Genomic DNA, 27,622 nt, shown 5'->3' on the forward strand with positions numbered 1-27,622 from the left:
GAGTCCGTTTGAGGAGTAAATCATACTTGCTCTCACATATAACATCATACTCTCAAACAGACACAGTAATGCCCATGGACACTACTATACTCGCTCGTTCGTACTACTATACTCTCTCCACACATATTAGTTTACTCGCATACAGACCCTGCCCTACTTACGAACGAGATAGATTCCAGACGATTGTTCGTAAGTTGAATCTGTTGGTAAGTTTCTTCAGTGCTATATTTTGTATGGAATATCTTTTTAAGGTTTATATAAGTATATTTAAGGCTTGTATAAGTAACCTGTATTGTTTTGTACAAAAAAAATAAACATTTCATAAAATAATATGCTTTATAAAGATAAAGTTAAGTTCAACTTACTTGTGGAAGATAGGCTTCAAGAGTTAGGCGACTTCCTCCTACGTGGTAAAAAGTGGATGGAAAAAAAGTGATCCAACCATTTCCTCAACCGCATCAAGCTTTCTTATTCCACTTTCATTTCAAATGAAACGGCTCGTCTCTTCTCTACATTTCACACCAACCATATTGAATGGATGCACGAGATATTAAACATGAAAAATGTCAAAGTGCTGGCGATAGTTTAGACATAGTATAGACAGTATAGATTATTTACACACAAACTAGGTAGAGAAAGAGAACTTTTTTACTTCGGGTGGATTCTGGTCACACGTGGGTAGCGGCGGAAAGAAGTACTACAGTAATGTCCTGTACTCGGAAAAAAGTGCACACAATACAAAATGTAACTCACGAAATGTCCGGATATTTTTCGATATCCTGAAAAAAATGTTGGTATCTACCGGTTTTTTAAGTCGAATAGTCGTAAGTGGGGGAGCGTCCGTACACACAAACCACTATACTCTCATACAGTATGTACACGACTATTCTCTCACATATATTACTGTACTCACACATGCACACACCTCTCTCTAACACACTTTACTATACTCTCATATTACTTTACTCGCATACACACAAACCACTATACTTTCATATGTACACAACTATACTCTCACATATATTACTACACTCACACACAAACACTACTCTCTAACAGATATTACTATACTCACATAAACACACTACTATACTACCTCACACTTACTACTTTACTCTCTCACGCATATTTATATGGTCTCATTCACACACTACAATACTCTCTCACAGATATTACAATACACTTACTCACACACGTCTCACCTGCACATATTACTATGCTCATACACAAATCACTATACTCTCTTACACATTTTACTATACTTTCATTCACACATTATATTATACTATACTATACTATACTATACTATCTCATACATACTTCAATGCTTTCATACACAGTATACTCTCCCACACATATTACTTTACACTCATACACACACTATTCTGTCACACATGTACGAAAATACTCTCTCACTTATAATATTATGCTCTACTTTTATACTGGGTTGTTACACTAGGTGTGAAAAAACTTGTATTAAAAGCAATGTTAATGGTGTGTGAGAAAGTATAGTAGTATGAGTGAGACCTTATAGTAGCGTGTGAGAGAGTGTTATAGCATGTAGTAGTACAGGGATGTCAAATTCATTTTAACACGGGAGTCACACGATAGAACTAACATTCTGTCGGGGGCCGGACTAGTCGATCAAAGAGAAAGAAAAAAAGATAAAGAAATAAGAGAAAGAGGGAGGCAAAAGGAGAGAGGGCGGGACAAAGAAAGAAAAAGAGAGAGGGAGAGAGTGTGAGAAACAAAAGGTAAAAAGTCGTAGGAGAGGGGTAAAAGAAAGGGAGAGGAAGGAAGAAATCCAAAGAGAAATAGAACGACAGAAGGAGAGAAAAGAGAAAAGAAAGTGCAAGGGATTTGAAGAGAGAAAGGGAAAGGAGAGAAAAGGAAGAAAGGAAGTTAGAGCAAAAGAGGTTAAAAGACACAGAGAGAGAAAGAGACAAAGTGGAACAAAGGAAGAGAAAAAGAGAGACAGAGAGTGAAAGAGACGGAGACAGAATGTGAGAAAAGGGGTGAAAAAAAAAGAGAGAGAGAGAGAGAGAGAGAGAGAGAGAGAGAGAGAGAGAGAGAGAGAGAGAGAGAGAGAGAGAGAGAGAGAGAGAGAGAGAGAGAGAGAGAGAGAGAGAGAGAGAGAAATAAATACAAGTACAGTGTCTTTGTGAGAGGCACCTGGCTTTGGCAACATCAAGTTGACATACTTCAACCTGCAGCTTCTTTTTCTCTTGTGCTTCTCTGAGTGTTGTCTCGCGGGCTGGATTCAATCCCTTAGCGGGCCTCATCTGGCCCGCGGGCCGCCTGTTTGCCACCTGTGTAGTAGTATATGTGAGAGTAGTTATTTGTGTGTGTGTGTGAAAGTATAGTAGCATGTGTATGAGATTATAACTGTATCTGTGGGAGGGTATAGTAGTCTATTACTGAGTAGAGTAGTGTCTGTGTGTGAGTATAACTGTGTCTGTATGAGATTATAGTTGTGCACGCGTGAGAGTATGATGTTACTGCATATGTGAGAGCAAGCACGATTTATTTCTCCTCAAACAGCGGTGCATGCATGCTAATGCTGCAGGTCGAAAACGCCCCCCACGCGCTAAGGCGGCGGCGGGTGGGCAAGATCGACCTTGAAGTGACATTAAAGGTCGCTGTGGATGAGTGGGCGTGGCTTGTTCCGGCTGCATGTCAGAATGTGACGCTGGTTTGCATCGATGTCGGAATAACAAACAGGCTAGCATCAAAATGCTACGGTGATTTAAAATCTATAAGCATGCCTGAGAAAATCCTTGCCGAGTTGGTAGAGTGAATTATTTTTGGTCCAGAAGATTATGTTGAAGATTCTGAAAAAAACAGTTTATTCTGCTCACATTAGAACTCACATGATCAATTTCATTAGCATTAGCTCAGGAGCTTTAGCGCCCGTCTTGGGATCAAGAGGTCGCAGGTTCGAATCCTGGGTCCTCCGTGTTATATGTCAAAGTGTCCTTGGGCAAGACACTGAACCCCTAATGCCCCCAATAAGCAGGTAGGCGCCTTTCAGGGCTGACTCCCTATTGGTGTGTGAGTGTGTGTGTGAATGGGTAAGTGTGAAGCACATTGTAAAGCGCTTTGGGAGGTCTTCATTGACTTGAAAAGCGCTTTATAAATGCACACCATTTACTTTTTATTTCTAATACATCAAAAAAACAACAGAGTAAATTAGAATATCTGCACCATTACAGCATCACCGCGATGAGAAGCGAAAGTATTTTGGGTGCCATTTTCCTTTTGGGCAGGATCGTTGACACATGAGAATGGAAAATCCAAAGAGTAAGACTGTGTCCAGATGAAATTCCTAAAATATGAAATATTCTATCTATTGTTTGGAAAAATTAACTTCGAGATGCAAAAAATCCAAGGTGAAAACAAAGAAAAATAGAGACTGGGAGTTGAAAAGCAGCTGTTTAATCCTCTTTTTTGCTGAAAAATCAAAAGTCAACTTATTTTGGCATCTTTCACATCTAGGGTAATCTACCTGAGGGCCCGTACATAAACGCCTTCCCCATTTTCTTGGATAGAAAGAAATGCAGACAAACGAAAAAAGCTGAGTCAACAAAATCAAAAGCGCTGAGTCAAGTTTTTTGCCATTTTTCACATCTCAGGTAACATACCTGATTGCTGGTGAAAGATGGTAGTCATATGTAAACTTCTTTCCAATTTTTGTGAACGGACAGAAACAAAAACAAGCAAATAAACAAACAAAGCTGATTCAACAAAACCAAAAGTGCTGAGTAAGCTTTTTTGCTATTTTTCACACCTAGAGTAACCTACCAGACTGCCTGTGAGAGATGGTGGTCATATGTAAACTCCTTCCCCATTATCTTGTATGGAAAGAAACTCAAACACACAAACAAAAGAAGCCGAGTTAACAAAACCAAAAGTGCTGAGTCGCCTTTTCTAAATATTTTCCCATCTAGGCTAACCTACCAGACTGCCTGTGAAAGATGGTGGTCATATCTTAACTCCTTCACCATAATTTTGGATGGACAAAAACACAAACAAACAAACAAAAAATTTGAGTGCTTATTCAATCTGTTTTGCCGTTTTTCACATCCAGGATAACATACCCGACCTCCTGCAAAAGACAGTGGTCTTATTTAAACTCCTTCCCTATTTTCAAACCAAAAAAGCTGAGTCAACCAAACCAAAAGTGCTGAGTCAGCTTTTTTGCCATATTTCACAGAGCAAGCTTGTTTTCTTTATCTTCATTTTATGCGTGCTCTATCGGGAAAGACTGCCCGGAAACACGGTAGCAATTTCAAGCATTTACAAACAGTTCACCCAAAATTCCAGCACTTTTATAACCTTAAAAACACATTCAACGTCAAGCGTTTAAGGATTTCAAGCAACCGTACGAAACCTACGTGAATATTCCCGTCATGAGAACGCCCACTCGAGTAAGACCACCACGCGGTTTCTCCTCGGCCTTAACGAAAACGCCGTTTCTGGTTTTTCGGTTCGTTCCAGGAGGTGATGCAGATGGAGAGGCAGCTCGGTGGTCGGCTGATCGACGAGCCGCACATTTTGCTCTTCAAAGACAGTTACCACAACTTGCGACTCTCCATCCACGACATGCCGCAAGCCCATTGGAGGAGCAAGCTGCTCGCCGGCTATCAGGTGAGTCGGTTATACGGTATTACTTTGGTGATCGCGGTAAATGGGGACCAGAAGCCCACGCGATATGTGAAAATTTGCAAGAAGCCATGCCCCTTTATAAAGGCCCCCAGTGGTCAAACTTACCTCGAGATGATGTCCTTATCGACTGAGAGTATACTCCTGAGACAAAATAACAATTATCGAATCACAAATAAATCACTGAACAGACTGTCGCAGTTGAACAAATAGTCTTTACGTGAGGACAAGAACAAAGACAGGACCCACTTGTGTGCGTTTCTTTTACTTTTATTTGGAAGAAGGGAAAGGATAGTACACACTATCCATAGATTGCTCAGATGCAAAAGTGGTATTTCCGTGGCGAGCGATGGCAGTGTCGAGAGCGGGCAAAAACAGATCTGTGGCCGGGACGGGGGAGCAAAAATCGTAGTCAAGTTCAGAAAATGGGTCGGAGCTGGGAAACAGACGGGAATCAGAACAGGAGAGAGTCAGGGTCGAAAGACTTGCCTAGCGTAAGTTGAGGTTCGCAGACGGACTGACAACCAGTGACAGGAAGACGGGGGTATAAAAAGTGACAGGTGTCCGATGCAGTTGGCGCCAAAGGAGCAGGCTCAAGTGCCTCGCATCAGTAATCATGACATTTTATCGTTAATATACAAAAGTACAACCAAATCGTCTCACACACACACCTCTTGCCATCAATGCCGAGATCAGGATAATCCCTGTAGAATGGGATGACGCTTTACACCAAAAACCAACGGTGACCAGATGATGAAGGTGCTGTATCTGAATCAGATCAGGAATCTTCTGCTACCAGTCACCTTGGATACCAGTTGTCTATTTCATGTGGGTGAGCGAACCCCCACGCAAAAAAATTGCCTGGAGTGGGACGGGTGCCACCAGACTGTATTCACCTGAGACGGACCTCAGGAACAGGTGCCCCTACAACCTCGATGGTTAAGGGTTCCGTGAACTGTGAACGATGAAATCCGAGGGCTTCTCTTTTTAGTTTAGATAGCGGCTGCTTAGCTGCACACTAGTATCCGGTATCTTCGGAATGACCCAGGTCTCTGCGATGATTATGATACAACAGTCAAGAAAGTGGCAGTTTTTCTCTAGTTGTAGCTCCAGGTCATCCGTTTTAGGAATAATGTATCTTGCGTTGGTGAGATACAGAATCGGCATGGGTAGCTTGTGAGAGATGTTACCGAGACTAGTTGCATACGGCCGGACCTGCAACGCTGCTACTACCACCTTTCCCACCACCGCTGCGTCTTCCCGGACCTGTTAACAATCCACGGAGCACCCACTAGTGATCATTGTTTCTATGTGCTCTTCGGATTTGCCTCAAAGTCTAATTTAATTGCTGAATTCCTTTTTAATGTAACAAGCTGCTAAAAGCTAGCTGTCGCTGTTTGTTTTTGGTGGAACCATTGATGTGTGTTCCTGCCCTACTCTTTGACCAACAGAATACACCAGCCCTCCCTAAGCTGTTAACCCCTGACACCATAGCAATTACAGTGTGCTTTCTGCTGCAGAACACAATGCACGATACGTTGATATCAATGACAATTCCATTGAAAATCCGCAAAGCAGTCAACAACCAATAACCGAAGCGCCAAGTAGCGAGGGGGCTTTGTAATCCCGGCACGGGCAAGGACGTTGGATTCCTCCAAGGTCATCTCATAAATATCATCAAGTGCATTTTTGGTCCGTAGAGGAAGTCAAGGTCTACAAAAAGCGCTTTTGTGGTTGTTAATAAGCACTCACGGTGGACTCAAACGCCCTGGAACATGAATAAAACAATAAGCGACATTCCCCTAAAACATGAGTTTTAATGTTCGGAACGTCGCGAAATTGGACTGCCGCCAAATTGAACAACTTGTAGGAGGATTTTCTTCTTCCGATAGCGCTACACTCCAAACGCCGATTCCCCGGGCGGCCAGACGGATTAGCGCTTAGCAAATCCACCTCGCTGTTGTGGGTTTTTTTTAGGGTTCCCACGCTAAAGAAACGCTCGATTGAAGTCTCGAAATCGAAGATTGCTTGTTGTCAATGCCAAGAACACTTGGTCAACAAGGATGGTTTTATTATTTCAAATGTTATATCACATAATAAAATGATTTACAAAGCATTAAAATAAAATAAGAGCTGTTTTACCACCACTTTTTCTAGATTTTTTTCCCAATTTTGTTTTATTTTGACAACAATTTGATGTTTTTAAAAATGATAGCGGTTTGTCTACAAGGGTTTTGTTTTTGGAGTTATTGATATAATCCCATTTATTAAGTCATTCCAATTTTTTCCCAAAATGTTATTATTTTTTAATCAAGTCCCCCCATTCCTCTACCTTAAACGTTCCATTCCGAACAGCTTTGCTAAAAGTCAAATGAAGCTGCAAAAATATATAACTTTTTAAAGAGACAGTGTGCAAAATGTAGTGCACCCTATTGGTAGAAAAAACGTTAATTCAGTAAAAAAACAAAAAAAAACAATGTTGTTTTAAATACTAGGCAAAAACACATGAATTATCGTACCAATCCTTTTTGTTGAAAAAAAAAATCATACGTCAAGAAATTTGCAATTCTTTTAAACAGTGGAATCCCCATTTAGGTCGTCACCATGTTTGTCCGCCATCCTGCCATGATGCTGTGCTTTTATTAAAAATGAAATTGTAATTTAATTAAAGCAAAAACATGGATTTCTTCGGGTGTTATGTAAGTTAATTGTGTTTTTTTACCAAAACTGATTTTTTTACAGTCACTTTGAGTCTTCATAGTTTGTATTCCTTCTTGTGTTTAGTGGCACTTGTACACTGGACAGCGACACCTAGTAGTCAAATATTAGACACTGTCACTTTAAAACTACTCAAATAATCCACTCAAACATTTTACTTGGGTCCATTTGTACCAAATGAGTCCCCTTGTAACCCCAATTGTCCATTTCTTTACAGTTTTGATATAATGATAAGAAAAAGTAAACCATCGATAAACAGAAACTTAAATTTGTTTACATAGCTTTAGAAACAACCCAGCAAAGAAGTTATTTTTCTGACATATTTTGTGCTTATAAACATCTCTAAAAAGCCAACATCGAATTTATATTTACATAAGCAGACTGATTTATGTTTTCAATTTTAGCCTTTTGGCCCTCAAAGTGCCCGTTAACGCGTGTTAGCGCCCACCGGCCAGTCTGCAAAACTCACTTGATCATCTCTCGGGCATCCTCAAAGGCGGCTTTGAAATACGGAGTCGGAAATAAATATCCGGAAGCCGTCAAGCTGCCCCCCCGGGGCCCAACCGGGTCCACCTTCTGCGAGGCCCGGCGAGAAAGGTTCAAAGAGGACCGGCTAATTCTTTGGCCCTGGGTCGGAGCTGCAAAGGTCCCCGTAGAGAAGAGCAGGGTTGTGCCAAGCTAGCTCAGCGGTAACATGGTGCCCGGTGCAAAATCTTCCTGTGGACTGGCTGCTCTTTTTGGAATCAAAATAAAAAGGTCTTTAAGCCCCCCAGGGGCCCCAAGACTGGAGTGGATTTCACCTGTCTTCTTGTGCCTTCTGTCCGCCTGGGTAACAGCGCCCCTAGTTGGTCACTTTTGTGTACTACAAAAAGCTCCGTTCTTCAACTTGGATCTGTAAAAAGCAGGGGTCTCAAACTCAATTTATCTGGGGGCCCCTGGAAATAAAGTCTTAGTGAGGCTGGGCTGCATCAGGGTTTTCACAATAAAAGCTCTGATAAAAACATTCCACTGTTTTCAAATATCTTTTTTTTTTAAACTGCAACACAAAATATGATTTAAAATAAAAAAAACATGAATATGAAAATAGATTCATCAGTAATTAATGAATACGTTTACCTGGACTGCACTTACGTTAAAGCAGGGATCTCAAACTCAATTTATCTGGGGGCCTCTGGAAACAAAGTCTGAGTGAGGCTTTGGTGCATCAAGTTTTTCACAATAAAAGCTCTGATAAAAACATTCCACTGTTCTCAAATATTTTCACTTTTAACACAAAGTGAGATTAAAGAATAGACATGTTAAAAATTCATCAGAAAAACAATTGGTCAGGAATAGGATAAAATAATATTAATAATGCAGGATATATAAACAACTGAAGAAACCACATATTGTTGCTAAAAACTTTCCAAAATCGACCAAATAATGATCAAATAACGCCTGGAAAATGACTGAAAATACTCAAAAACACCCAGAAAACTAAATTGTAACAATGTTAAGAATGTACTGAAAACTATGAAAAATAAAAAGTACTGAAAACTCTGGAAAAAGTTCAAAAGCCAGTGAAAAGTGTGAAAAATACCTGAAAAGTATGTAGAAGTACTGAAAAGTAGTACAAAAAGAAAAAAAAACGTGCATATTACTCAAAAATATTAAAATGTACAAAAAAAAACAATTAAGAAAAGTGACCAAAGACAACAAAAAGACCTTAAAACGACGTAAAAAGACTGAAAGGTTTCAGAGCCAGAACCAGAAGGCTCAAAGACAGCTTCTTCCATCAAAGCTGTCAGGACTCTGAACTCTTCCCCTTCCAAATCTCTGTCTTTTGCCAAAACAATGAAAAACTGCTCTATTTAGAATTCAGCTATCCTTTTTTTTTAAATTCTAAACCTTATATATTTTTACATGCATACTTTTTCTCGGTTTTTGCCCCAAAAAAGCCAAGAGGGAGTCATTTCATAAGTTCGTATGTTGTGCATACGGCATATTTGACAATAAAACAAAATTGACCGATAAACAACGAAATAAACAACAAAAACTGACAAACTGTCATGATTACTGATGCTCCTTTGGCGCCAACTGCCTCGGACTCTGATTGGCTCCCTGTCACTATTTAAACCCACTCCTTTCTGTCATCTGTGGTCAGTCCATCTGTGAACCTCAGTTTACTCTAGGCAAGCTTTTCGACCCCGACTCACTCCTGTTTTTGCTCCCGTCTGTTTCCCGGCTTCGACCCGTTTTTGATCTTAACCAGGTCTTCTCTCCTCTCCTGGGTTTCTACTCGTTGCTGATCCCGACCACGTGTTTTGCTCTCCTGTCCCGGCTCCTGAAGGTTTTTTTTTTTCGTCTCGACACCGCCATCACTCGCTACGGAAGTGCCACTTTCGCGTTCAGAGCAACCTGCTCCCCGCGACCACCGGATCGTGTGTGCAATCCTTTCCTTTCTTCCCAATAAAACTGAGAGAAACGTTACGCAACTGGGTCCTGTCTCTGTTCTGGTCCTGACAAAAAAACACAATAAGAAAAAATAATAATTCCCGTGAGCCCAAAATGGCTCGCTAGTTTGAGACCCCTGTATTAATGGGAGGTTGAAGAAATGATTTAGTGTTCCCCGTTTCTGTTTTTTTTCTTCACCCAGCCCACTTTTCCTACCTTTTTTCACTTTCTGCGATCTCTGGGGATATTCAGATGAGCCATGAATATGGAACGACAGTGAGTGAGAGAGATGTCGGAGTCGTCAGCTTTGAATGCGTTCCAGGAAGCTTTTTCTTTTTTTATTATTAGAAGCCGGGACTTACTTTGCATGCGTACACTAAAAGAAGAAAAAGTCTTGCGAGACGGAGCTCGATCAAGACTTTAATTATTCATCAAGAAATCAACCTGGCTAGTCTGTTTCTTAGTGCCACGTTTCAAAGTCAAATTGGGTCAGTAGGAGAACGACTACCATTTGCATACTTATTATAACTGTAAAACTGGGCTGCTCATGAGACATCGTGATATAGGGTGTTTCACAACAGTAAGTTGAGTTTTTCTTTCTATTTTTGTTTGACTAATTTGACCCTGCAAGCAATGTTCCCTGTAATTTTCCTTACGGGTCTGAGCGTTCACACAAAGTCGGTGAGCAACGCTTGAAACAACAGTGAGCAACCGTGATCCCAAGTGTGGCAAGATAATTAATTATCAAACATGTCCAAAACTTGACATCAAGTTACATTTTGCTGAGTTTCCGGCAATGCAAAATTATTTTTCTCTTTTAAATGAATTGACTCATGTACTATTGCAAAGGTTCTACGGCCTACAAACGTAGTTTGTTCTTACAATTCTATCACAAGATATCCATTTCTTTTTATTTCCTGACATATTTTGTTGCATAATATTAATATTTTTGGGGGCTTATTGAGTCGGTTGTAAAACGGATATCTTCAGCCACTAGTAACCGATTCAAATGATGATTGACACATGGGGTAGTCTATGAAAAAATCCAACATAAATGTATAACATTTTTCGATTTGTATTCAAACATGGGTGATTCAATTTTATGCACCAATATTACACGCAAGTGTGGAAAATTGATTTGACTTCTCGAAAAAGAAGTCAAACATTTATAACCCTATCACAATGTTCAAAAAATGGGCCAAAGTAAAATAAAACTAATCGTCTCCAAATGGTCACTTTTGGTAATGACCTACCATTAGAAAAATGTGTAAAATCAAATCTTTAGTTGTTTAGCTTGTGATCAAATTTGGCAAGGTACTAGGTAAGGCTTCAAACTATTGTCTCACCTATTTACCAGCTAGGTTGTCCATGCTACACTCATGTGGAGGCATTTAATTGAAAAATATGTTGTGTGTTTCAACTCAAATGAATCAATGTAAGCCGTACTTGCAGTGATTTCACTTGCAGTTTGGGACAAAACCTCAAAGTCTTAACTTTCAAAAAAGTCCAAAACCGTCCTTATTCTCCAAATGGTTCAAGAACGGCATTTGATTTACTTTGGGTACATCTTGGATTGGGATTTTAGCCAAATTGTTCAAGAATGTAAAGGGGTTAAAGAGTGTGACTTACAATCAAAGTATGTAAAATTTTCATATTTTTAACCCAAAAGTTTGAGTCTGATGAAAACAACCCAAATGGGTTAAGTATAAAACAATGCCAGGTCAAAAAAAAATAAAACAAACCAATTTCCTAAAATCATTCACGTTTTCTTACAGCAAAGCATTATATATGTGCCTCTTTTCATAATCGTGCTGGTATTTTCCCCATCCTAAATCGTGATCGAACTTTTATTACAGTAATTTATTTTCTATCAAAATTAGGTCAAAATGAACAGTTTTAGTAGGTTGGTTTTATTTTGGACACAGTAGTTTTGAGAGATTGGTGCTAATTTCCTAAATATCCATCCATCCATTATCTGCACCGCTTATCCTCAGTAGGGTCGCGGGGGTGCTGGAGCCCATCCCTAAATATCAGCAACCAAAAATGTTGGGTCGGTCACTCTTTGGCCCAGTTTGGGTTATTTATGACTCATTGTTATGTTCTGACTGGAAGAATGACTAATAATTACACAATTAAGGGTGCGTGGCACACAAGAGGCCATGTTATACACAAATAAATACATAAACAGTGTTGGTAACAAGTGAATTTGCCTGTTTTTGGGGGGATAAGGTGCAAATGTTAGTGGTTGAATATGAAACCCAAAATATTTGACATCACATGTAAATGGTCAAAGAGGTTTTTTGTTTATACTTTATGTCTTGCCTGAACGCAACGCAGGAGATCCCGTTCTACCACATCTGGAACGGTTCCCAGCGCTACCTGCACTGCACCTTCACACTGGAGCGCCTCAGCCTTAGCACCTGCGAGCTCACCTGCCAGTTGTGCGTTTGGCAAGTGGAAGGCGAAGGTCAAAGCTTCAGCCTGGACTTCAACATCGCGAAGGTAATTCCGTCCTTGAATTTTTCTCCTTTCTCCCTTTTATTCTTACTGGCGTGACGCAAACAGGACACACGAGCCTTGGAATCGGAGTTCTTGCTGATGGATAGCAACGCCACGGCCCTGGCAGGACCAAGCGCCTTTCAGATCCCGTACCTCATCAGGCAGAAGATCTGCAGCAGCCTGGACGCTCCCTGTCCCAACGGAGCCGATTGGAGGATGCTAGCGCAGAGACTCAAGCTCGAGAGGTAAAACGCTGCTTAAATACTCGGAGAGTGATCACAATATTTGCAGTGGAACGCTACCTGTTTTTTAGAAGTTGTTTTGGGTTAGGGGTCACCATTGTGTTTCCCACATGCAGCTCCTCAAGATCCCCTTGAGTAGCCCGCAGGCCCCAGGAGCAAACCTACAACACCTTTTTATTTCACACCTTGAAGTTTAAATGTCGTGATTTGACCCAATTTATTTCACCTAAACAGTTTTTTTATTCTAATTTAAAAAGTGTCATAATTGGGTTGTTCCCTCAAAACGCTGAATCAAAAACTTAACCTTGGTCAAAAAACTGCATTTCATCCAACTTTTTAATGTAGTAGTTAATTGCTACAAAATAACCCAACATTGGGTTAAGTTCACCAAATTTAGTATGTTGGTCTCATTTTAGACTTGGTAGTTTTCAGATATTTATGCTAATTCCTAAAATGTTGATACGTAACCCAAAATGTTTTGCCAACCCAATGCTTTGTTCTCACTCAAAAATGACTAGGATTTTTCACATCCATGTACCTCTTTAAAAAAACTGCATTAATAATTCATTGGGATTTTCTAGGAACGTGGCAGAAGTAAAAGTTTAAGGTACCAGGAAAGAATTAGAACTTATCCAACATTTTCGTGGTTTTAATCAAAAAGTTGAGTCTGTTGAAAAAAAAACCCAATTGGGTTCACTCTAAAAATTGCTGGGTCAAATACTCAATTAATCAAGTGGTTTTAGATCAGGGATCACTAATGTGGTGCCCGAAGGCCACAAGTGGCTCCCTAAGAATACCCGAGTAGCCTTTTGGATGAAGGTCAATCGGAATTAAGCATTAAGCTCTGCAGTGTGAACCTAGCCTATACGTTAACTTTTGGAGCATAGCTTCTTACTTATTTGTGAATAACTGAGATAACAAATGTTAGCAATGTTATACTGAATAATTCAACCTAAATACTGTAGCACCAAACAAACGAACCTTGTGGTCGCCTAAAAATGGTAAATATGCAGTTTAGACCAGCTGGAGCTTTTCATCGACCTCCTCAACAATTAAATCATTAACATGTGATTTTTCTTAGCCCAAAAAGCTCAATGGCCTCCTGCGAAATGCCTCCTTCTGTGACTCTTGCCATACCGCAAATATGGCCAAATATGGTAATTGAAAATCATCAAGTTAAAGTAACCCTACCCAACCCTGTCTATAGTTTGTAATTTACACTAACTGATATTGAAGTAGCTAGGATGACTAACTGCTAGCTTATCTGTTGTCCACCGCAAATTCTTCTTGTCATTTGGATTTTGGTACATGATTCATTCGGTTATTTTGTATTTTCCTCTACAAAAAATCACAGAGTTTGTGGCTCAGTCCAACTCTGTCACTAACACCGATTTACGGGAAACCCGTAGTTCCGTGCTAAGCTTTAGCATCGTTTTATTTTATTTTTACTCCCACAATTAGCGTAGTTGAAAAGGACTTTACAGCCATTGATCCTCTTTTTTTTTACACAGATTTAATCCCTATCCGACTAATGAAACCAAATAGGTAAAGTTAATTAGTCCGATCAACTTTATCCGCCCCGATTAATCACCCGCTACAATGGCTGCGGTTACGGCTTTAATTAGCAAAGCTGCACTCAGCAGAATCGATGTTCAATTTAGCCTGAGAGCGTCACAACAATCGTTTAGGTTCTTGGATTTTGGATTAGAAAGCACCATATAATTTGTGATTTGTATTTTTACAGTTTTTAGAGAAGGGATAGATTGTACAGAAAACAAGGGGTGTCAAAGGGTAAATGGACGGAGGGACGAATAGAAAATTTGACTCGAAGCCAACGACTGGTCTGAGTAACCTAAGATTCGCGATCCAATATAATGAACTAAACACAGCAATATTTTCACAGTACTCTGTCGATGCTCTTGAATTTTCAACAGGCATAAGGACAAATTTTCGTAAAATTAAAAATTCCCATAATATGAACATTTAATAAAAGAAGCTGTGAATGCTAATTGCTAATAATGCGCTTGTTGCGGTTAATGACCGCTAAAGCTAGTGAAATCTTCTATGTCAACAGCTAAAGAAATGCTAGTTGCTAATGTCGTGCTAATCGACCCCAAAAGCAATGCTAGACAATACAAAAACTGAAGCTAACCGCTAAACACTAAAGTTAAATATGTGCTCACTTCATGATTGTGTCCCACTTATTGTTGCTGCTTCACAAGAAATAACCGTAAATTCTGGACTATAAGCCGCTACTTTTTTCCCAAACGTTCAACCTTGCGGCTTATTCAGTGATGCGGCCAATTTATGTAATTTTTCTAACGGCCGCCAGCGGCGCTCGAGTACAAAAGGTAAGATTGAGACTGCAACTTCTTAGCTTGTGCACAAATTAAATTAGTGTAGACATATCCTCATCATGCAAATTGCAAAAAGAAAGGCACATGACGCAATTTTCAAGCTAAACGCAATCGAGCAGACCGATATAGAAGGAAATTGAGCTACCGCACGTAAATTTCACTTTGCGAGCGTGATACTAGCGTGTTTTGGAATAAGGGAGCGTAGGACAACGTCTACATGACAATGTTTCTTTCCCATACTGAAGGAAGACGACATTGATGACGTCAGCTATAAGGAGGAAGATGAGGAGGGTTTACCGTGCTTACAAGCATGGTATGTTTTCTTAACAGAGCTATCTACTGTGTTGCGAGCGTGTGGCTACTAGCGTTTTGCTACCCTTCACAGGCACGGTTTGGGATGAAAGTTATAATATTATTATTAAAGCTTTGAAAACTCGGTGTACCGTCTTTCTTTGTAAATATGTGTAACCATGTATAATATGTATTTGCAACTTTATATTTTTGTAATGTATTTATTTTAGAAACCTATTCTTATATGTTTTCCACGGGCGAATCAAGAAGAAGGGGCGGGGCAAACAAGGGCTGACAGGAAGTGGAGTAAAGGTGAGACGTGTTTGTGGACGCGGCCGACAATAGTGGATATATATTTTTCCCACCCTTACCTATGGAAATATACACTTTTTTCCTTGGATTACTTTCAACAGGCACCCGGACTCTGCAATAAATCTTAAGTACCGGTATCATTTTACGTTCATTATGCCGGCTGTGATTTTTGGACTGTATCGGGTATGGGTTAATTTTGTGTTTGTATTGCGTTTTTTCAATGTGGGCGCATGCGGCTAATATACAGGTGCGGCTTGTGTGTGTACAAAATCGGTTTTCCTCCCGAAATGTGGTGGGTGCGGCTTATAATCAGGTGCGCTCTATGGTCCGGAATTTACGGTACAGTTTTATATCTTTATGTTTGAAGTCTGAAATATGGCAAAAGGTCACTAAGTTCAAGGGGTGGGGGCAAATAGTTTCGCAAGCCACTGTATGTATGTATGTATATATATATAAAATGTATATCGACACGGGCAGCACGGCAGCGCAGTGGTTAGGGCGTGTGCGGCACAGTTCTAAGGTCTCGGGAACCTCCTGTGTGCGTTCAAATCCAGCTACCGGACTTCCTGTGCGGAGTTTGTATGTTCTCCCCGTGCTTGCGCGGGTTTCCTCCGGGCACTCCGGTTTCCTCCCACATTCCAAAGACATGCATTTCAGGTGGATTGCCCGGTCCAAATTGTCCCTAGGTGTGAATGAGCGAGCGAGTTGTACGTCCCTGTGTGCCCTGCGATTGGCTGGCAACCAGTTCAGGGTGTCCCCTGCCCACTGCCCGATGATTGCTTGGATGGGCTCCAGCACCCCCGTGACCCTACTGAGGATAAGCGGTGCAGCCAATGAGATGAGATGAGGTATATTGACACTTTGTGTAATGACAATAAAGGCATTCTATTCTTTTCTAAATAACCAAGAAACAATCAACATACTGATGTAGGAGACTACGGAAGATTGGTACTACTGTATCTGGTAGCACTGTTTTCATTTACTCCATTTTTTGGACTTCCCAGTAGCGCCCCCCGACCCCCCTCTGCAACTGCTATAAAACAAAACAAAAAAAAGGCAATTTTCCCTTGTAGCACAACATGGGCTGAAAAGCAAGCGCCTCATTCGTCTCTATTTGATGTGGAGACGGACCCTAAATCCCGCTTAGCGTGTCCGCCCACGCCGTCGGAAGTGACCTTTTCCCGATTTGGGCGCTCGACCTTTCGCCATCAGGCCCAATCAATGGCAACAAAGTGGCCGCGTCTTTGATGCGGAGCCTCGCTGATGCACTAGCGCTCGCCGATTAGACGTAATGCTCTTTTAGTGTTCGCCTTGGCACTCGGGGGGGACAAGAAACACTCGATTGTCGAACTGAATTCAGAGTTGAAGACACTTTCAAACTCGACAAAGGTTACCATCAGTCTATTACACGTATATCAAAGACACGGCTCGGGGGGCGGATGTGGTCCGCGAGAATGTTGTCAACAACCCCTGAAATAAGCTTACTGATACACAATTCCTGGTGTATGATGCGATAGCTCATTTCATATACAGTGGAACCTCGGTTCTCGACCATAATCAGTTCCAGAACCCTGTTCGAAAACCGATTTGGTCGATCACCGAAAATCGTTTTTCCCATTAAAAGTAATGTAAAATCGTTTTAATCCGTTCCAACACCCTGAATGTTTACCATGACCGTAAACATGAAGCTAACCCAGGCTAATCGTACATTCACGTTAGCGTAATCTTCCGGTAATGTTGTGTGTAATGTTGTACCCATCAGGGGTGCGCTTTATACACAGATACGTTATTTCGTTCCCATTGCTTCTCACCTTTTCAAGCCCTGACCTATTCTCATGCCTGATTTATCATCCTATACACCAAAGAGTTGTTTCCCTCATCGTGCTTTTTTTTTTGCATTTTCTTTCTGGTCAACTGTCTGCTTTCAACATTCTCTAACATAAACCTCTGGTACCGTGAATACAAATAGTGTGATGAGATACAATGGAATGCCTTTTCATATGTTATCTACATCACTAGTAGTCCAGTGGTTAGGATTTGGCTCTCTGGTTTCCGGTTTCATCTAAGGTTTTGCGACTGTGGTTAGCGATATTTTTAGACCGATAAATCATTGCACAAATATGCTAATATATCATACAACCTTGTGTATAATGCACCCCCAAACTTTGAGTAATATTTTAAGTTGCATTATACACATATAAACATGTATTTCAATACAATTGTATTTTTTTTTTAAATACTTCAGTTGAGCGAAAGATAGAAAATTGATATTTTTGTTTTAGGTTATTTTAGCCTACTTTTGCTAAAATAGAAACTACAGGTCTGGTGCCTGAATAATCTTGGCCACTGGCTGGAAAATTGAAAACAAATACACCAAAAAAAGAATCCTATCTTACCGGTTTTGTCCTGCAGAAACCACATATTTTTCCAATATCAAACATTTTGAAAAAGCACCAGGGAGCGCCAAAGAGCCGCATATGGCTCCAGAGAAAGATTAGTGGGTCGAAATGTTCAACTTTGTCAGCGATAGAAAGCATCTTCCTCGACTTTTTGGTGCTTTTGTGGGTGCAGAGCATTTTGATGACATAGTGGCTTTTAGAGAAATTTGAAATTGTCAGAGCAGGAAGGGGCAGGGCCACTGTTTAGCCAATCAGAATTCATAACACGCTGCACCATGAAAATCACCAACCTAGCAAAACCGTGATAAGTAAACGGCAATAAAGCAAAGGATTACTGTAACCCCGAAAATCTTGATCTCACGTTTGTCACGACCAAGATTTTCAAGTTTTCCTCACTTTTTGCAGACACATGAGCTTCTTCGCCTCCAAAGCCAGCCCGACGTCGGCCATCTTGGACCTGTGGGAGGCGCAACATTTCCACACCGGTAACATCAACCAGCTAGCCGCCGTCATGGCCGACATCGGAAAACAGGAGGCCATGATCTTCTTGGTGTCGGATGGAGAATGCTAACAGACGCTACGCTTCAATCAATATAGGACGACTCGATTTTTGACCGTGGGGAAATCGATTCCGGGAGGCTGGGTAGGAATTCAGATGCAAAGATAACATTTGCCCCATAAAAAGAAGAAAAACTCATTCATGTATGCCTTGTGTAGTGTTTAATGTAATCAATTACAACAGAGTCATTGAATTCCGCTTGAATTTGGCCCTTAGCAGTTCCTTGATATCCATTTTAAGTCCTCGCTAATACACAAATAACTAGCACAATAAGCTAGTAGAGCATAACTCGGCACGTTATTTTTTTATCCGTGCATTAAAATCCCAAAAGATGTTTCATATGTACAAATATATTTTACAATGTAGTTAGCTGACACAAGCTAGTAGCTAGTTTACTTAGTCAAGTCATGTTTATTTGTATAGCCCTGAAACACGAGGAGTCTCAAAAGGCTGCACAGACTATTGCAAACTACAGATTATTATTACACCATCCCCTGATCTAAAACCTACAAGAGGGTAAGGGAAAACTCAAAAACCTCAACATGAGAAAAATGAAGAAACCTTGAGAAGGGACCGCACATGAGGTAACCCCCCTTCCAGGATGACCAGGCTGAGGAGAAAGTACTAAGTCGTAAGTGCTAGTACTAGAAGTACTAAAGAGAAAGTGTTTCAGTTTGACAAGATAAGCAAAGAAATATCACTTTTTAATGTTTTTTTTTTCCTAAATACATTTTATTTTTAAATCTGTTCACATGTAAAAACTTGCAGTAGGCATACGTATGCTAGAGGCTAGTTTTCTAATGAGCTACTTTTTCAGTTTTGGAGGCCAAATTAAGAAATACCGCTTCAGTTTGATTTTTTTTTAGCATTTTATTCTACACGTGAAAACACTATTTTAACAGTGTTTTCTAATGATGACAGTTTCAGTTTTTGATGCAAAACATTGAAATCTCATTTTTCAAATGTTATTTTTTTCCTCGGAGACTTTTTATTCTACATTGGACACAATTTGACTTTTAAGGGGGCGAAAAATAAAAAATTATGTTTGGGTTTATTTTGTGGTTATTTTTTAAATACTTTTCCTTTGTCTTTACTACTGAAGTAGTTAGCTGGCTTAAACTAGTGGCTAATGAGGCAATGTTTCCTTTCCAGGAGAAAAAAATACCCTTTATATTGTACATTGATATTCTTTGTTTAGTTCTTATGAGGTTTTTATCATGATAAAACAAAACGTTTACATATAGACGTTAAAAAGCTTTTTTTCTCAAGACATTAGGACCTCTGTAGCTAAGTGATGTTAGCTAATGGCCAATTTCTAGACTGTTTTTATCATTACATTATATGAAAAATATATTTGTTAAATAGACTTTTCCCCCTCCCTCTAGAGAACCTTAAATAGCTAGCTAACATAAATTATTAGTTGCTAGTTTGGTGATAAATCACTGTTTTACTTTTGGGCTTATACAAACAAAAAACACATTTATATTTTGTGCTTTCTATTCAAATAATGTTTTTATTACATTTTGATGTACTAAACTGTTTTTTTTTTTCTTCCCTCACTATCGAGACTTCTGTAGCTGGCCGATGTTAGCGAGAGGCTAGTTTGCTAATGAAGCAGTTGTTTCACTTTTGGAGGATAAAAAAACATTTGTTTTTTGTTAATAATTACCCAAATCTATTATCATTGTTACATTACATGAGGATGTTTTCAAGGGACATTGTGTATTATTTACCATCTAAAACAATGGTATTCATTAAATATACATTTATGTATATATATATATATATATATATATATGAATAGCAAAAATGTGTGGAATATCATGTAAACGGGCATTTTTCAAATACTCGTAGGTGAATTTTACATAACACAAGGTTCACCTAAAGGGAACTGATATGATTGTCGGCCATCTTGCTGCCTTGGGTACCCAAAAAAAAAAAGGTTGTGAACGTTTTTGCGAAAAAAAAAAAATGTTGAGATTTGGTTGCTTTTTAGAACTTTTTTTCATTTGCATTACAAAATAAAGCGATATTTAGTTTTCAAATGTTACACAGTGTCCCTTTAAAGAGTCACATCCTCCCATTTTTGAATGATGTCATTGCCATGTGCCTTTTACTCGGACGCAAATTGACATTTAGTGGTCATAAATGAAAGCTTGTTTTTTTTTATTTTAATAGTGAGGACAAAAGCCTAAAGTGGATATCAAGGTTATGCAAAATCAAGATGATGTTTTCATCTTAAGACCCCAACCTTTATTGTGTGTCCGTGTTCTATGTGTGTTTTTTCTTCACATTTGGCTCCCACGCTAGCAAAATCGCTACAGGGCCCCGGAACACTCGCGTGTCGTCATTAGCTTAAGTGACGTGTCTCTTAATTGCTTTAATAGCAAGCGCGTAACATGCTAGCATCCACTTAAGGGCCACTTCGTTCTCTCCATTTTGAGTGTTTTGTGCTGGATTTTTGTGTTTCAAAGTTGAATATTCGCAGGTTCAATCCCCCGTTTGGCTGTGAGAGTGACTGCGCTGGTCCTCAGGGTTGCATGTGATGTCTATAAAGTTGTCAGGAGAGCCCCCGCCCCGCATTAAAGACACTCAAACAGCTGGCGTACGCTCCCCTCAACACGCCCGAGTTGCTTTTTAACGATTGTCCCGATTTTCGGAATGTACTTTTACGTTTTCGGAAGCTTAGAGGAGAGGACGCTTTGTTTTGTTGCCGTTTTAACGAAGCTAAAGTAGCGCTTCATGCTGCTGAGGACTATCAGGGTTATAGCACAGAGACAAAAAACAGTTCCAGACCATTGCAAAGCATCATGTGAAATACAGTAGATCTCCGGGATACGGCAAATAACCGTTCTTAGTGGGAATTTCGAAGTGAAGTTGACGTATGGCGGGAGATAAAAACCCATGGTAATAAGTAACCAATACATTCCAAACCCCAGTACCACATGTAAAACTATTAAAAGAACAAAATAGTATATAGTAACTATACTTGTATATGAATGAATAAGATTTTGATGTAAATCAAGGAAAAAATGACGATTTATTACCTATGGTTTGACTTGATTTAAGCTGGTGCAGTAGAGTAGTGTGTGGATGCAGAATGAGGAGTAGACAGATAATTAAAATTAATTTAGATTAGGAATCTTTCAATTGTAAGGATTTTTGTGCCGTTAGAACAGGAGTCTCAAATTCAATTGACCCTGGGGCCACCAAATGGGGTTTTACACTTTTCTCAAATATATAATATTTATCACATTTTAAAAAAATCTAAAAATAAAACATAAGGTATAACTAGATTTTTTAAAAATCGGTTTTAGATGAATCCATATTTCACTTATAATATACTTTCAAAATTAAGGCAGGGGCCAAGCTATCGCAATTGGCTCAGGGCTGCGAGTTTAACCATACTTTAGAAGATTGCCTTCCTTTAATCGCCTCCTTAATCCTAATAAATGTCCCGATCATCGATTGGTTACAGACATGCAACGAAGCTTGCCTTTTTTGTGATTCTTGAAAATTACAAGCTTCCATGGTTATTATGTTTTTGTTTCTCCCCTCAGCATCACTTCAGAGTTGAGTTGATGTTGCTTGCCTTTTTTTTGCACTTGAAAATGAAAATAGTGAACAAATACAGCAAATAAAATACAGTATTGTATCGTTGATTCGCAGTCTTTAAGAAGCACACAAGACTGAACTGAACGAAGAGAAAGGCATTGTGGGAAGTTGTTCAGCCAATAGCATCTGGGCATTTTTATGATGCTGTGACGCATACCAGCATCTTATATGACGTGGACCAATACCAGACAGGTATCTTAGAGATGTAAACTCTACATACGCATAATTACTTAGACAAGCAAAATAATTTGTTGTTCACGTTGTATAGTGGGGAAAATGTAGTAAAGAGGGGTCCCAAACTCACCCATCAAGTATCCCGGGGATCAAATATAAGACCCAAAAACATGTCTAGTGTGCATTTGTTGGATTTACTGACTACCTAAAGATAATTATTCATTTCTTGTACTGCCCACAATTTTTTCTCATAATTCAGAATGATTCTGCCTCTCTGTGTTGTGACCCCAATACTCCTTTGCACCCATATCACCCAACTTTTTTTTATTTTTTACTAACAAGCAGAGAGCGATAGTGTCTCATTTCGGAATAGTAGCCTTCAAATCCAACCCCTCACGACGCACCAAATAAACGGCGTTGGAAAGGATCATGTTCAAATGTAATATATAACACTTTTTCTATGTCACTTTGCATACAGTTAAGTGTGTGTGTGTGAGCTAAATGGCTAACCAAAGTTTTCATTCATCCGACATTTTTTTTTTTAAATCTCGTTGAAGCTGTAATGTCGACTGTGTTTGTGCGATCACTTTGTAAAGAAATGTAAATTATATTTTAATATGAAGCCAAATAATGGTAAAGTTTCAAAAAAAAGGAAAAAAATAACACTTAAGTTGCGCGGCATTTGTCAAGTCTAAACCGTGACGTGTTTTGCCTATTTAAATAAACGTTGTTTGGCGATCTAGCAGTGGAGACTTTCTGCAGTGTTATAAGGCTTTAGAGAGGCTCTCCATGGGAAGCTTCAGTGTTTGTAATTTTTCTTTTTTCATCACTCGGGGTGCATTTGAATCACTGAGCTTGGAAAGGTGTGGCCTCGTCAGTACAGTGTATGAGTGAGCACTAAGAATGTATGAGTGCACGCGCTAGTATGAGAGACCATTTCAGAAGTAAATCCTATTTGCTCTCTCACATATAACATCATAATCTAACACATGCACATCTATATTCTCATACACAGTCATACCCATGCAGAAACTACTATACTCTCTCATACATACTCTCATACTCTCCCACACAAACATGAATAAAGATTCTCACACATCTATTACTCCCCCACGCACACTACTCTACTTTCACATACTACTATAGTCCCCCACGCACACACTACCACAATAATTCTATACTAAACTCATACGACTATACTCCCTAACACACTACAACTATGTTCTCACACATACTATTATACTCTCAATCACCTCGCCTCCCAATGTTGCTTTACTTTGGTTACTTTGAGTAACCAAGGCGATGCACTCTGTTCATGTGTACAATTCGAGGTAAAACTAGAGTTGCTCTCTGTTTAGTAGTATTTGTGAGAGAGTATTGTAGTATACGTGTAGTATAGTAGTATGTGTATGAGATCTGTGTCTGTGCATGGGAATGACTATGAGAGTATAGCTGTGCATGTGTGAGAGTATGGTGTTATATGTGAGAGCAAGTATGATTTGCCTCTCATAGACTAGCAGCTTATCAAACTGTACATTTTGTATCACTCATTTCCAATCGCTGTTTTTTCCTGCTCTATCCCAAACTGACTTTTTTGTACTGGTGAAGCGTTTCTGTTCTTGAGTCAATGTTTTTTGCCTTTTTCTGCATTCAAAAATGCTGTATTAACGACATGCCACTGCGCTTATGCAATTGTATAATCCCCATTTTTTTGTTTCCCCATTTGTTTTGCGTTTTTCTGTCGATGTAAATTGTTGTGGAGACTTTTTGTGGCAAAAGGAAAAACGTCAGCAAAAGGGAGGTTTTCTGTACTTTTTTGGACGATGATGCATTTGTTGGTAGAATTTTGGAAATTCGTTTCTAAGTGCTTTCAAGTATTTACTTGGCCTTATGTATATATATATCGATCTATGACATTTCAGAAAGGTATGTATAGTAATTGAACCTGAAATCTCTGTAAATAAATTATATATTGTTAATTCAACGACTAGGTGTTTCATTGCTGGATGGAAAAAAGACGGACTTTTGTCAAAATTTTAACAAAGAGGTTTATTAAAACAATCCGAAAAAGGTATTTTGCAAAAGACATTTCTGAAGCAATATAAATATTCAACAAAACTAGAAAGTTTTTGTTGGGGGGTAAATAAATTCAAATACTAAAAGGGGCATAAAAATACTGTTGTTAAAAAAATGTTTTTTGATCAAATAAATGGTTACGTTCCTAAAATTCCATGCTCAGTCCAACTGCGAAGTAAAATCTTCTTACAGTTGCAATAACCCTAAACCAGGTTTTTACGACATGTTCGAGAAAAATGTCCAATACACTGGCCAGGTTGGACTTAAGGTAATTGCATATTTTGGTAACAAAAGGCAAAAGCAAGGTAACGTGACTTGCGGACAGTTCACACGGGTGCGAAAGCGTGGCCTTTGCAGAGGGGCTTGTCCTTCTTGGAGTAGAAGGTCTTCCCCTCCAGGTTGATCTGACACAACTGTACACAAAACACAAAGAAAACGATTATTTAGTGGTGGAGTGAACTACCGTGTACAACAATTTAAAACCGAAACTCGGATCCTGATGGGTGGTTGTGATTTTATATGATGTTTTATCGATCATGACTTCAATATATGTACGGTGGCTTGCGAAACTATTTGGCCCCTTTGAACGTTGTGACCTTTTGCCACATTTCAGACTTCAAACAAAGATATAAAACTGTAATTTCTTGTGAAGAATCAACAATAAGTGGGACACAATAATGACGTGGAACACACTTTATTGGATAGTTTAACCTCGTTTAACAAATACGCTTGGGAAATCTTTTTGTTTCCAAATCCAGCTTTAAACTTTTCAACAACGGTATCTCAGACCTGCCTGGTGTGTTCCTCGTTCTTCGTGATGCTCTTTGCGCTTTAAACAGACCTCTGAGACTATCACGGTGCAGGTGCATTTATACAGAGACTTGATTACACACACGTGGATTCCATTTATCATCGTTAGTCATTTAGATCAACATTGAATCATTCAGAGATCCTCACTGAACTTCTGGACAGAGTTTGCTGCACTGAAAGTAAAGGGGCTGAATAATTTTGAACACCCACTTTTTGGTTTTTTATTTGTTAAAAAAAAAAAATCCAATAAAGTGTGTTCCACTTCATGATTGTGTCCCACTTATTGTTGATGCTTCACAAGAAATTACAGTTTTGATGTTTAAAGTCTGAAATGTGGCAAAATGTCACAAAGTTCGTGGGGGCCAAATAATTTCGAAAGCCACTGTAACGTACCTGTACTTATGACCACAGCCAAAGGATGCTCGTTTTTTACAGCAAAATATATTTGTTTTCAATTTTAATGTAGCAGCCTGGCAACACGTATGGCTATTTTGCCAGACAGCACAGCAATCTGCCACTGCAGGCAGCATAGAGCAGGAGTCACCATGTAGCCCCCCAAACACACCTAAATAGCCCACAGACGTTTGTAAAAAAATAAATAAAAATTGCTCATTGATGCTAGGTCATTGAGATTTTGTAGAAACTTTGATTTTTAACTGTTATGAAAAAAAGGGACATGATCAGCGTCTTTAAATACATAATGATTTTTTTCACAATTATTTTTAGCATAAGCCTCCATAGTAAATTGTTATACAAGGCAGCTAGTTAAGTGGTTGACTGAGCCCTACCTATAATAATTACAACCTCGTATAACATAGTAACAAAAAAATAAAAAGTAATTTTAGAAATTCATGGAAATCATGTAGGCCTTCACGTAAATCTGTAACAAAAAAGGAGCTCTCTGCTTCAAATAGATAGGTGACCCACCAGATACATTACTACACAATACTTTTCTCTTGACTTAAATATTTAAAATAACACAAACTATCAAAACAAATATCATGCTAGGGAAATCAAATTTGGGGGATGGATTATCTTCATTTTAGACTTTAAAAAACTGTCGATATGTAGTTTTTTAATATTTTTGTTTTCCAAGAAATATCTGTTAAATAAATAAACAAATCTAAGGAGCTGCTGTTGGCCAACGCTCTCACCTAAATTATCACGCAACAGAAGTATGTCAACCAAAGTCCTTGGGCTGTGCTTCTTAAAAGTCATCAGAAATAGACACTGCAAATTGACATAAATTAAAATCCTTTTGCGTTTTAAATGTAGGCAATCATTTAATTTAGCTTGTTTAGAAAAGTCCTATTTATGTATGTACTGTTTTTTACTCAATTCCTCTAGCAAAAATATCTAAAATAATATATTTTTTGTTGCATTTATATTTTGCCTTATAGGAATCTGTTTATAACATTATTCATTTATCGTATATGTATTGTTGTTATATTACCAATACTCATTTACCTTGACAGGAATATTACTGCACAATATAAATAATACTAATATTACTATGTATATTTTTTTAATAATAACTATATTATAATTATGGATCATTATTCTTATGATAAAACCTCAGAAATGAAATACACTGAAATACAAAATAAGAGCATATCACAGTATTGATGAAAAGAGGAATGCATTCAAGACTGAACTAGAGAAGAGTTTCCCCCAGTGACTCACGGCACAGACGAAGCACGTATCGTGCCAGCTGTAACCCAGGGCCTCCAGGAAGCGATCCCCGGCGTCGATCTTAAAATCGCAGCCGTGACATTTGGTGCCGAACATCTTCTCGTAATCTGCAAAGACGGACACTTTAAAAAGATTCTGCAAAACTCACTTGTATAAAGAATAGTTATGAGTCTGGGGTTGCAAATTAAACAAGTGAATGTTTCTGGGAGTGAGCCAATAGACTGTCTTCATCCATGACCTGATCACCAAAGGTGGGGGAAGATCCAGAGCTACTTTCAAGCAATGTCTTGCAGTAAGAACTACGAATGCTTTTCAACAAGGTCAAAAGGTAAGCAAAGTTGCATTTGGATTTAGGAGAAGTTCATCTGTGGAAGCCACTGGAGTCTGACTCCATCATGGTGACAACAACTTCAAACATTTATAGCGGTTAAGCCACTAAAAAATGGAGAACGTCAAATGAAGCGCATTCATACTAAATCACGATTCATGTCGTCACACGTTGTATTTTTAGAACCCACATGAGCTTTTCCCGCCACTACATGAGGATTAGTGACGGAGAGTCGTGGTGGTTGATCTCGGGGACTGAGCTTAAGTGTTGCAACGTACGACATTTGAGCTCCTCAGCCCATAAAGGACAGCGAGTAAGCGCATCTGCACTCAAGTGCCAGTCCTGCTAAATCATTCAACCGAAGACATGCCGCGTTTGTCAACAGCAATCGAGCTAAATGGACGAGTGCAAACATTTGCTCTGCGAGGCACAATTTAGGTGATTAAAAGAGTAGT

At 39.1% G+C, this 27,622-nt stretch overlaps 2 protein-coding genes across 8 annotated transcripts in view; one reads left to right on the forward strand and one right to left on the reverse strand.

Moving 5' to 3' along the window:
• unc5a (unc-5 netrin receptor A) overlaps positions 1-18,753 on the forward strand; it is a 361,826-nt gene extending 343,073 nt beyond the window's left edge. For all 3 annotated transcript variants that reach the window (XM_088343440.1, XM_088343441.1, XM_088343442.1), the window contains 4 exons: positions 4,498-4,647; positions 12,151-12,315; positions 12,379-12,557; positions 18,319-18,753. In XM_088343440.1, the coding sequence (XP_088199566.1) occupies positions 4,498-4,647; positions 12,151-12,315; positions 12,379-12,557; positions 18,319-18,484 (660 nt within the window). In that variant the 3' untranslated portion in view covers positions 18,485-18,753. The remainder of the gene's footprint in view (positions 1-4,497; positions 4,648-12,150; positions 12,316-12,378; positions 12,558-18,318) is intronic.
• A 5,556-nt stretch (positions 18,754-24,309) lies between these two features.
• pdlim7 (PDZ and LIM domain 7) overlaps positions 24,310-27,622 on the reverse strand; it is a 50,074-nt gene continuing 46,761 nt past the window's right edge. For 2 of the 5 annotated variants that reach the window (XM_088343447.1, XM_088343446.1), the window contains 2 exons: positions 26,831-26,946; positions 24,310-24,750 (listed from right to left, as the gene is read on the reverse strand). In XM_088343447.1, coding sequence (XP_088199573.1) covers positions 24,664-24,750; positions 26,831-26,946 — 203 coding nt within the window. In that variant the 3' untranslated portion in view covers positions 24,310-24,663. The remainder of the gene's footprint in view (positions 24,751-26,830; positions 26,947-27,622) is intronic. The other 3 variants (XM_088343443.1, XM_088343444.1, XM_088343445.1) reach the window with 2 other exon arrangements.

Source organism: Urocampus carinirostris, chromosome 9, assembly GCF_059441175.1.
Source record: "Urocampus carinirostris isolate Australia breed hairy pipefish chromosome 9, RoL_Ucar_1.0, whole genome shotgun sequence".
Lineage (NCBI taxonomy): Eukaryota > Metazoa > Chordata > Actinopteri > Syngnathiformes > Syngnathidae > Urocampus > Urocampus carinirostris.